Consider the following 12,306-nt stretch of genomic DNA (forward strand, 5'->3'; position numbering starts at 1 on the left):
ATTGTTTTTATAAACTATGTTAGGAAATTGTGGCCTTTTATGTATGTATTAAAAATACTTGCACAGTGCCGGTTCATGTGATATAACAAGGACAGCAATATATACGATTCAGCAATATATACAGTATACAGTAGTATATGCAATGAAATATAACATAGTACAAAATTATTTTAATTCCCAACTGCTCAAAAAAAATTAAAAAAAATTAAGCAGTTGCATGGACCTGCCTGCATAACAAGGTAGAGGTTCCTTCAAGAGAAACATCAGAGTCTGCTGAATCTCTGCTAGAAGACTGTTTTCACTACTTGTGACCAGCCTGGCTTCTGGTAGAGGCCAGTTGGGCCTCTGTAGTATGGGCCTGGCTCCTGATGATCTCAGTGATCAAGATGGGATATAGGGTTTCCTTTATACAAGTTGGTCAGCACTTTGTATATTAACACAACAGACTTGAAAGTTGGGCTTGTATATTGCAAGAATCCTGAACTTCTATAGTTTGAGAATTAAAAAAATTATTAGTGTCGGGGTTTGGGTGCTGGAGCTCCTCGTGTACAACTTGAACTAGTCATGCACGAGGTACCAGTTGCGGGGAAAGCGGCCAGCGTTCCGCGTGCTTTTGAGCACGGTCACCGGCCAAGTCTCACAATCCGAAGGAAGCTGAGTAAGCCAATTGATGACTCCGAAGGTGTATGAGTTCCTAGTTGCCTTCTTAGTGAAAAGTTGCCTCGTGAAATAGAATATACCCTGACTCTGAATAGATGGACCAACTTAGGAAAAATAAAATTTTACTTTAAACCTTTTACTCCCCCTTTTACCCCAAAGGAAGACAGACACCGGTTGTATCTTTAGTGGCTTCGGCAGAACCCGCATAGGCTCGTCCCCTAAGCTAAGTTCACCTAAGCTTAAAGTCCCTGCGCGCCCAATCTTCCGCGAGGCTAGCTAAATAACACTAAAACCGAAATATCTTCCGCGAATCTAGCCCTAGGCTAAACCTAAAAGAAACCTGTCTAAGGCTAAACCGAATGATCTTCCGCGATCTAACTCTAACTAAAGAAAACCCATCCAACCCGTCCAGCCCGCTCCCAATACCCTTAAACTAAACCCTGAACTTAAACTAAGGTAAAAGAACGTCGACTGACTAAACCAAAGAAACCAAGGAAAAACGTGCCTAAGCGGGGGTGCCTCTGCCTTTTATTAGGGAACAAACGTGACATCATCATCAATGCCTCAACCAATAAAATCACTGTTGCTGCCCTCCAAAAAGGCGGGAAGCAAGTTTAACGCTTATTAACAACTTTGAACATGACCGGAACTATAAAATAAAGGCGGATTAATCTCATAAGTGAACCACACTATTCATTCATGCTTTCACTTTCGCTTTTGCGCGTAGTTATACCAAAAGTAGATCTCGAAAACCTCATTAAATAACCAAATAAATATGAATCCATGGCGGATCCGTGAAACGTATTCCGACATATCATCTTTCTTTTTTTGTTTTAAATTAAATTATTTTTGTTTTAGTTATATAAAAGAAAGAAGGTTAAAGACATCAAAAGCATTTATCCTGACATAAACATTACCATTTGTTTTGATATAGATTTTGATATAAACACTACCAACATTATCCATATTCACCTTTTCACAGGAATAAATACTTGTACAATAATGTAGCAATAAAGTCATGAAAATAACAAACCACTGGCCGAACATAAAAAGTGATCGATCCGATACACTGTAAACTTTCTAGACATATATATCATGCAGCGTAAAACAACAAATCGCATCATAGGCATATATACTTTCGCGTGCAGCGTAAAACAACAAATCACTTCCCAAACACAAGAGAGGACCTGATACAGGCCCAAAATTAAAAATAATGGATAATGACTGCCCAAACATAAGAGAGGTTCCGATCCGGAACCCAAAATAAAATATAACTAGAGCTGGGGCTTCATAGCCTACCCAGACCCCTCCCCCATTTTTTTTAATTTTTATTTGGAAAACTGAGGAAAAAATGGATAAGGTAAAATAAAAGGTTCGTGGCTCTGAGGCTACAGAATCGAGGGAACTTTCAGGATGGATAGATTCTGGACTTACCACAGCGACCACAGGTAACGGGGAACTAGGGTCCGATTCCAGAGAGGGGATTTAAGCCACCTAAGTAAAGGTGTCCCAGCCATGAGAGAGGATTTAAGCCATCTACGTAAGGGTTTCCAGCAAAAGCAGGAAGCAGAGTGGAAGGAAAAGCTGGGAACCTGGTTTACTGCCAAAAGGTAGCATATAGAGGGGGATTTTTTTTCAAAAGAAAAGGGGTACCATGAGGGTAGGATGCCACCAGACTTGACATATATACTTTGAACAAATCCGAGAATGACCAATACTTTGACCAAAAGAAAGCATTTCAAATAAAATATACAAGCGTCAAAACACACATTTTAGACTACAACTTTTGTAAGCACAACGTGGAGATTTAAGATTCTTGAAATAAAACATATATGCATGAATATGTCTATGACTAGAACTGCACAAAGGCGATACTGAGACCTTACATAAACATTTCCATATCATCAAAATTGTGACGTTCTAAGTGGAAACCGTTGCAGAAAAGCTTTGTATACATAAACACCCATATCATTAATTATCAAGCTATATTGAAAACACATGTAACATGCGAGGCGGATATTTCAAGAAGCATACAAAATTGAATATGTAATTTTTGTAAATACAATAAAAGTACAGGACAGTTTTAGAACTGCAAAATACACTGGAGAGGAAAATGAAGACGATGAATGAGTTGCCGGTCGTTTTCTACTCAGGTATATATGATCCTGGAACTCAGGAAAAGTTCATGGAGCACAGGAAAAGTTCCTGAATAAAGTTCTGCATACGAGGGATACAGGAACACCTGTAGAGGAAAGAAGGTTAAGCAAGCAAATCATAGCGATCTGCTAATGAGTGTGAGAAAGAGTGAAACTGGAACAAATCCAGGCAGCCAGGAACCAGAGGCCGCCCAGAGGCAAACAAAAGGCCTAGGCAGTAGGAGGATAAGGCAAACTGCCCAGAACTCAACTGGTGCTGTTTGTTGAGCACTTTTGAAGAATTGCTGCACTTGACATTGGAAACCGGTGCAGTCAAATAGTGAATTAGATATTCTCAAGCTGGTTATATAGAGGATAATAAAGAAACAGGAATCTAGCCAAAGAACCAAAAGTTCCGCCGAGAGTTATAGTTTTTCAATCAACCACTGCCAAAGTCAGCACAGAACATAACAAGGAATGTTCCATGGCTGGCGATTGGATCATTGAATAAAGGAAAAGTGAATAGATGTGAGCAATGCAGAAAAGAACAATGCACTTTTGTAACAGTGCTTGCCAGGGGCTTGTAGAGAGAATGAGCTCTTTAATTAGGGCCTCTGCTGCGACGAGCTTCTCGGATTTCAGCTGCCATTGGTCGACCCATACTGGGGGTCCTTCCTTCCACGTGAGTGGAAGAGCATGAACTGGCGCTGATGCAGAGGCCCACATCAAAAATGAGTGTGGATAACAGTTCTTGCTTTAGACAATAAGTCTCTACCCCAAAGGGTGATAGGCACATCCATAACAAGTGGACGGAGCTGCACCATGGAGCCTGAGTCTGACTGGAAGGTAATCGGATGCACGCTCTGGTGGGCGGGTTCGAAACCTCCGACTCCGAAGACTTCCTGGGTGACAGTCGTTGCCCACTGGTCAGGCCAGTCCTTTCTGGCGATAACGGTGACATCTGCGCCCGTATCAAGAAGACCCTTGACCTTTCGTCCACCCATTTCTAAGACGAGGTGAGGGCGTTCTTCTGTAATCTTGATTAGCGCCATTGCTGCCTGAGGAGGCAATGAGTCTACAGGAGCTGTAGGCGTGGAAGTAAGCAAATAGAGTCTGGCAATTTCCAATCCTTTTGTTAGGACACAAGGAACTGTTGAGAATCCTGGAATCAGCAACTGTGATGAATCTGTGATTCGAACTAGGCCTGCAGTCAATGTGACTGTGGCAGGGAGGCGATCCATCCTAGGCAGAATAAGGCAAATTGAGGTATCTGGGAATGGACCACGAATAGATGTTGGCAATTGCTGAGCAAACCATGGATTTGAAAAGTAACAGTCCTCTGTTAAAAGGAGTGGTATACCTGGGACAGAAGATTCCTCTTGTTCCTCATTGGCAGTGTCTGAAGACATCTTTCTGGTTTCGGGTTTCTTGCACTGCTGAAGTTGGCAACTTTGAAGCTGCTTTGCATTAAGTTGACAAACTTGAGGTTCTTGCTGTTGAACCTGCTGGCATTCAATTAGTTGTGCATCAAACTGGCAGGATGGAGCTTCTTCTTTGACACAAGGCAGTCGAAGTTGTTGTTCCTGATAATTGTTCGGTTGAGGTGGGCTGGGCTTAAAGGCTGGAGGTGACACAAAGGTGTGGACATTGCTAACCGGAGTGATGTTTAAGCTTCCACAAGAGGGAGCTGGCTCACTCACTTGTATTCTTTGGCCACATGGAAAGTGATCATCAGCTGGGTTGCTACCTGGATATTGGTGTTTCATCAAGGGCAAATGTCCTTTAATGACAGATTGACCTTGACTCGAAGGTGAGTAAAGCTCAGGTGCTGCAAGGTTGACCTCAGTAGTATGTCTTTTCAACGTTGAAGGCAATTCTGCGATCAGAGACTTGACTGTGATTGCTTGCTGTGAAGCAGGGGTGACATCAGTAGGAACTGAAAGGCAATTAGCAGGAGGTGAATTGAATGCTGTGTTCTCTGCTGGAATCCTTTGGATAGGTAAGGCAGATGATGAAACCTCTGGAACCTGAATGTCTGAAGAGGTCACATCTTTTCTCTGGACATCTGAAGAGTAGACATCTCTCTGGATCACTCCTTTTTCCTGAGGACCTGGATAAGGAGTAGCGTTGTTCATCTTTCTGGGATGGCTGACCTTCATGATGTTCTTGAGCTTGCACCCTATTGTTTTACCGGGGCCGGGGCGCGGCCCGCAGAACCGTTTCCCTGAACTGGAGATGAGGTAGGTGATGTATTCTGTGGATTCAAACGACAATCATTCGCCCAATGAAATCCTTTTTGGCAGATGGGACATCTCTCTGGTGGCTTGGCAGAAGGCCTTGGTGTTGCCGTGCACTGCGACCTGAAATGTCCATCGCCTCCACACCCATAGCACTTCTTGACTGGCGTAGAGCTGTCTTGACGTGGCATCTGTACTGCGGCTGCCAAGAGTTGTGCTTTGTAGGAGTGGGTACCAACATTCTGGCAGACGCGTAGCATCTCAGTCAATGTGGCATCTGGACGAGCTGCAACTGCTGTTAAGGCATTCTTGCAGTCATCGTTGGCATTTTCAAAGGCGAGTTGTTTTGTCAGCATGTTTCTGGCATGACGATCTTCTATCTGGCGTTCCACTGCAACAATCAGGCGATCCACAAAGTCCCCATAAGGCTCTCTTGGACCTTGCCTAACTGCAGCGAATCCTGATACTGAGCTGGCATCTGTGCGATTGGGTAATCTGCGCCAAGCTTTGACTACGATGTCTGCTATGGTGACGAGTGCAGCATCAGGTATGGCTAGCTGTTGATTGAGATTGGAGTAATGTCCTGATCCTGTGAGCATATCTTCTGTGGCGAGTGGTGTTGCACGTCTGGCTGCTACTTCTTTCCACTCTTGCAGGCACAGAAGAGCATCTGTAGGCGACAGGAAGGTGTGAAGTATTAACTTCCAATCAGATGGCAGAAGTCTACTAGTGGACAGTCCTTCAAGTAAACTTCTAGTATAAGGAGCTTGAAGTCCATTTTCGCGTATGGCTTTTCGCAGTTCACGTAGTGTTTCAAAAGGGATGGCTTGATATCTTGCAGGTTGTCCTCCATTTGCACGAATCACTGGAAAGATGTGCATTGGATCAGCACTAAAGTCTATTTGTCCCAAAGCTGCTTCCAAAGCTTGAGTTCTGCAGATGGGTTGCATTGCTGTTGGATCTGTAGATGGCATCAGTGAGTTTAAATCTTCTTGATGCTTTCCAAATGGTGAGCCACTAGATGGTGCTAAAGAGTCTTTGACATCTGGATGCCTTGAAGATGGCTGACTATGAAGACAAGATGGCTGACTTGAAGTTGGATGAAGACAAGATGGCTGACTTGAAGTTGGAGCATAAGGTTGTTGGCTCTGTACTGCAAGTTCTGGCATCTGGATCATCATCGTTTGGCTTTGCTCTTGCCTTGGAATCTGCATTAGCATTGGAGGTGCTGAAGGGTTGGCAAATTGATGCTGTGCTGCTTGCATTGAAGCTTGGATTGCTGTTGATTGGAAATCAGCTTGCTGCAAAACTGGAGCTGCTGGCTTAAGCGCGGCCTGCAGGGCAGCAGGGTTTGCTGGCAAAAAGGCTGCTTGCTGCTGCTGCTGCTGGATCGCTGGCAAAAGCACGGCTTGCGATGGAGGAAGCGGGACCGTTGCTTGGAGCGAGGTCCGCGGCTGCTGCTGACTTGAGATCGCTGGCTGGTAAAAGGCCTGCGATGGCTGCTGAGCGACTGGCGGTGGGGCAGTCCGCGGCGGGGCTTGAAAGGCCGACGGCGTCTGCTGCACCGGCACAGGCGGCAATGAATCTGGCAATGACAAATTGGACAAGGGCGAGTGTGTGTACGACAACGGGGCCTGAACTGGCTGCTGCGAGGGGGCCGAAAATGGCACAACCGCAAGCGGCAGCACAGGGGCACTATTAAAAGCAGTATTTCCCAAATTCACTGTTCCATTAAGCAAAACATTTCTTGGAGCGATTTGTTGGAAACAATTTCTTACTTTGCTCCATACCAATTGTACAGGAATTCCGATTTTCGGGTTGGCCATAAATTCTAACCCGATCCTTTCCCATGAAGGATCCCTCCTTAGGGACCCAAGGGCAAACTTCCCCAATAGTCTTAACTAAAAGCTCTACTTCTGATTCAGAGACAGGGTGACCATTTCTTTTCAAAAGGTACAATAAATCTTCACAAAATTTAACTTGAGCAGTTGAGAGTGAGGAGCCCATTTTTAACACTTTTCCAAAACTTTTCCTCCCCCACCCGTAGGCTTCTACTAGGGGACGCCGGTCCTACCCGTAGGCTTTAACCGAAAAACCTGGCACCCGTAGGCTTTAGCCAGAAAACCTCCACCCCCACCCATGGGCTTCTACTAGGGGCTACCGGCCCTACCCGTAGGCTTTGACCGAAAAACCTGGCACCCGTAGGCTTTAGCCAGAAAAACTTTCCCTCCCACCCGTAGGCTTTTGGGAGACACCGGCCCTACCCGTAGGCTTTGACCGAAAACCCTGGCACCCGTAGGCTTTAGCCAGAAACCCTTTCCCTCCCACCCGTAGGCTTTTGGGAGACACCGGCCCTACCCGTAGGCTTTGACCGAAAACCCTGGCACCCGTAGGCTTTTGCCAGAAACCCTTCCCACCCGTAGGCTTTAGGGAAGACCTTACCCTGCCCGTAGGCTTACATTAAACTCCTTGCCGCTCTACCCGGGGACCCCTTGGGGCAAATTTTACTCTATTTTGGGCAAGCGGTGGATTCGCGCTACTGCAGCGAAATCCTGGATAAACCGGGCCGTTATACCTCACCTCTCAACGTCTGTTCCCGAGCCACTTCCGATATGTTGTCTTTAACCGGAGTCTTCGTGGAAGCGATTTTCGACTACGCTTCGCATCACACGGGGCACCACTTGTCGGGGTTTGGGTGCTGGAGCTCCTCGTGCACAACTTGAACTAGTCATGCACGAGGTACCAGTTGCGGGGAAAGCGGCCAGCGTTCCGCGTGCTTTTGAGCACGGTCGCCGGCCAAGTCTCACAATCCGAAGGAAGCTGAGTAAGCCAATTGATGACTCCGAAGGTGTATGAGTTCCTAGTTGCCTTCTTAGTGAAAAGTTGCCTCGTGAAATAGAATATACCCTGACTCTGAATAGATGGACCAACTTAGGAAAAATAAAATTTTACTTTAAACCTTTTACTCCCCCTTTTACCCCAAAGGAAGACAGACACCGGTTGTATCTTTAGTGGCTTCGGCAGAACCCGCATAGGCTCGTCCCCTAAGCTAAGTTCACCTAAGCTTAAAGTCCCTGCGCGCCCAATCTTCCGCGAGGCTAGCTAAATAACACTAAAACCGAAATATCTTCCGCGAATCTAGCCCTAGGCTAAACCTAAAAGAAACCTGTCTAAGGCTAAACCGAATGATCTTCCGCGATCTAACTCTAACTAAAGAAAACCCATCCAACCCGTCCAGCCCGCTCCCAATACCCTTAAACTAAACCCTGAACTTAAACTAAGGTAAAAGAACGTCGACTGACTAAACCAAAGAAACCAAGGAAAAACGTGCCTAAGCGGGGGTGCCTCTGCCTTTTATTAGGGAACAAACGTGACATCATCATCAATGCCTCAACCAATAAAATCACTGTTGCTGCCCTCCAAAAAGGCGGGAAGCAAGTTTAACGCTTATTAACAACTTTGAACATGACCGGAACTATAAAATAAAGGCGGATTAATCTCATAAGTGAACCACACTATTCATTCATGCTTTCACTTTCGCTTTTGCGCGTAGTTATACCAAAAGTAGATCTCGAAAACCTCATTAAATAACCAAATAAATATGAATCCATGGCGGATCCGTGAAACGTATTCCGACATATTAGTGCCTTAATTGCTGGGAGAGTAAGCACAACATGTTCCTGGCACTAGAATCACTGCAACTTGCCAGGGTGGGGGGGGGGGGAAGGCAGGCAGACAGCAGGAAGGTCTGTGCTCTGATGACACTCTGGCAGGAGGAGTACACCTGCACCATCCCAGCTTCTTTGTTTCATTGCCCCTTCCCTTCTCCCTCCTGGTAAGCCACAGGGGTGCCAGCATAGTCAGTTCCCTGCCATCCACTCTTGCTTGTTGTTGCCCCATAGTCAGTTAAGTTTTAAAATATATAGGCTTATTATTTAGACCGGGCAGAGATGCAGTCCCCAAGTTTCAGATTAAGTGTGCTTGTTCTTAAGGAATGCCCACATTGTTGTCTTAACATTATGAATAGCTCTTTGTTGCCACCCGCCCCCAGCCTGTCATATACATAGAATTATATTGATTTCTACACATATTCTCCTGGTACATATTTAGGGGAAACCAATGTTGCAGAACACATGCTGCCGTTTACTGATCTGTTTTATTTCTGCTTTATTTCATTGTCCATGCTGACACAGTGCCAGTACTGGAAGAGGGCGAACGACCCGAAGTGTGAAAATGAAAGGTACACCCTCTACAGAGAATGGGCAAGGTTTCCTCGTTTTTTCAAAGAACAGCCCTTGGATCTTATCAGGTGAGCAATTGGGCACTCTTGTCTTAATGGAAGCTCCTGTTTTTGCATTGCCTTGCAATATATACCTACTTTAATTTGTAGATTATTCCATAGTTCAAGGAAACCTCAAAAATTGTAAAATGGCCTTAGTGCTCCACGACCGATGACCTCCTGCTTGGACTACTGCAGTGTGCTCTACATGGGACTGAACTAGAAAGTGGACAGGCAGCTGCAGCTAATGCAGAATGCTAGATTGTTGAGTGGGACATCCTGATAGGACCATGTGCCATCTATCCTGAAAGTGCTGCACTATTCAAGGGTACCAGTGCCCTAAATGGCTTGGGGGCAATGTGCATAAAAGAGCACCTTTCCCAAGGCCCACTATCTCAGGCACTACAATTCACAGGCGAGACCCTGTTGGTGGTGGTGCCACTTCACGCTGCCCTGTTGTTGCTGACCCATGACAGGACCTTCTTATTGGCCTTTCTCCATTTGTGGGCTGTCCTCCCTGGTGGGGTGTGTTGTCTCCCTCTTTACCAACACTTTTTTTCAGTGTATCTGAAGAAGTGTGCATGCACACGAAAGCTCATACCAAGAACAAACTCAGTTGGTCTCTAAGGTGCTACTGGAAAGAATTTCCTATTTTGTTTTACCAACACTGTAGCAGATTCTTAAAATGTTTCTGCTCAACCAGGCATTTAATGGCTAAAAGAATTGGTTCCCGGAAACCTTGAAACTGAAGAAATATAACGTTTTTTAGTTGTTGTAATATATATATTTAAACCTACTGTGTTATTTTGGTGCCTTGTTGTTTGCTGCCTTGGGCTCCTTTGGGAGGGTATCCAATGGGATATAATTTCTAAAAATGGAAATGAAGATATAGCTGGGAGACCTGTATGTACCAAGATCATCACTGGAACGTTCAAAAGCAGAAAGAATGAAAAATGTTTTGCATGAGATTTTTTGACCCATCCCAGTACAGGTGTCAATATTGTTTCTCTTTACATCACACCATAAAGCCCTCTTTTCTGGTTGCAGTGAGTGTCCCCCTATGTTAGAATCGGATTGGTTTAACCCCCCCCCCCCATATGCTTAATTTTGTTTGAGGTGAGGGTACACTGTCAATGTATAGCTGTAAAAGGAAGTACTTTGAACTGTTAGATTCCTTTTCTCTGGTGTTCAGCTTCTATATAAATATTCCCAACTGGCTGTTTTACCAATTATGCTAAACAACGTTCTGTGGATGTTAAAGGTGCTGTCACTGGCCGTGTTCATATCATCACTTCCATGGCTTCATGCCGGGGTCTAAGGCAGCTTTAAAATCAAAACGAGGGGAGAGCGAATCATATCTGGTTGCTGGGCAACACATGAGCAAAAACTAGCTATCCATGTAATTAGGGCACAAATAAGAACAAGAAATTCTGAGAATTGTTTTACAATCAATTCAGTTGCGTTCCTTTGAATTATGCCTGAGAACTTGTCATCCAAATCTAGCCCTCTGTCTTTATTTGCAATTAGTCTTCTGAGCTTTTCTCCCCTTCCCTCCCCTTTTTTTAAGATGCTGATTGTTTCTTGCATTCCCTTACTTTCCATTCCACATTACTTTCCCGCAGGAAGTATTATGGGGAGAGGATTGGAATCTACTTTGCCTGGCTGGGGTTCTACACTGAGATGCTGTTCTTTGCCGCTATCGTTGGATTAATCTGTTTCCTGTATGGTGCATTCACAATGAATGAAAATATGAGTAGGTGAGAGTAATTAACATGGTTGTGTTTGGTTAGATTGAATCATGACCAGTTGACTGATGACAGCTGTCCTGTCCACTTCAATGCTAATTGTGAATCATTTTTTTCTTTGAAAAGCTTGAGTCCCCTCACCTTCTGCAACATTGTGTGCAGTCATCCCATGAGCCACTGTACAGGAACATTAGCTCAAATGTATGATCCAGATGCACAACTATGTGCCACTGCATTATTGTGGGTATGGCCCTGCTGAACATTGTGCACTGAAAGAGAGGGAACTGGTTCTCTATATTCCTTTTGTAAAGTCAAATATCAACATCTGCACAAAAACACAATTTATCTGTCTATTGCTTAATTAAATACAACGTATCTTTTATCTGTCCCCTTCAGCCAGGAAATATGTGACTCCGAAATTGGGGGAAAGATTATCATGTGCCCACTATGTGATAAAAAATGTGATTACTGGAGATTGAACTCCACGTGTGAATCTTCAGAGGTCTGTAGTCGTTGCTGCAATTTTTGTTTTTGTTTTTTTTAAAAAAAATAGTTAGCTTTTCCATGGTTGTTTTCATTCAAATTGTTAATTTGTGTTTTTATTCCAGTACTCCCATTTGTTTGATAATGTGGCGACCCTCTTTTTTGCAATCTTTATGGGCATCTGGGGTGAGTATGTTTGTTAGTGCTACTTAAATAACACTCCAGCCATGAGGGTCAGCTTTAGCTTTGTCTCTTACTGCATGCAATTCTTTTATTATTATTATTTTAAAAATATCTGTATTTATTCAACTTCAAATCTTACAAAGAAAAAGTTAAAACCTTAAACAAACAAAATCAAACACAAAAAATCCAATACATAGAATTATATTTATCCCATTATCCCACTCCCCCTCACTCATGCGTGATTTTATTTATTCAGTGTTTTACTTTCTATTTCTCAGTTGTGTTACTACTTCCTATCTCATTATCTCATATTTTTGTTTTCCTTCTTGTTTTCCCCTGCACGGTTTACTCTTGATCCATCAAAATATCCATTCCAAAACAGTGTTCCCTCATATACATCTTTCACTCCTTCCCATTCTTTTATTATTTCATGATGTGATCTACCTCTGATAATTGCCGTTAATTTTGCCATTTCTACCACGCAAATTATTGCATGCAATTCAATGGCACTTTTGACAACAAGACTATGACTTGGAGATCCAGAGATCTTGTGAGTGAATGTTCACTCATGGGATGCTCCTACT

General features: G+C 44.0%; 1 protein-coding gene across 8 annotated transcripts in view; it reads left to right on the forward strand.

Moving 5' to 3' along the window:
- The window catches only part of ANO5 (anoctamin 5), a 69,441-nt gene that overhangs the window by 35,271 nt on the left and 21,864 nt on the right, over positions 1 to 12,306 (forward strand). For all 8 annotated transcript variants that reach the window (XM_033150949.1, XM_033150958.1, XM_033150967.1 and 5 more), the window contains 4 exons: positions 9,226 to 9,341; positions 10,934 to 11,068; positions 11,453 to 11,558; positions 11,665 to 11,725. In XM_033150949.1, coding sequence (XP_033006840.1) covers positions 9,226 to 9,341; positions 10,934 to 11,068; positions 11,453 to 11,558; positions 11,665 to 11,725 — 418 coding nt within the window. The remainder of the gene's footprint in view (positions 1 to 9,225; positions 9,342 to 10,933; positions 11,069 to 11,452; positions 11,559 to 11,664; positions 11,726 to 12,306) is intronic.

Source organism: Lacerta agilis, chromosome 1 (assembly GCF_009819535.1).
Source record: "Lacerta agilis isolate rLacAgi1 chromosome 1, rLacAgi1.pri, whole genome shotgun sequence".
Classification (NCBI taxonomy): Eukaryota; Metazoa; Chordata; class Lepidosauria; order Squamata; family Lacertidae; genus Lacerta; species Lacerta agilis.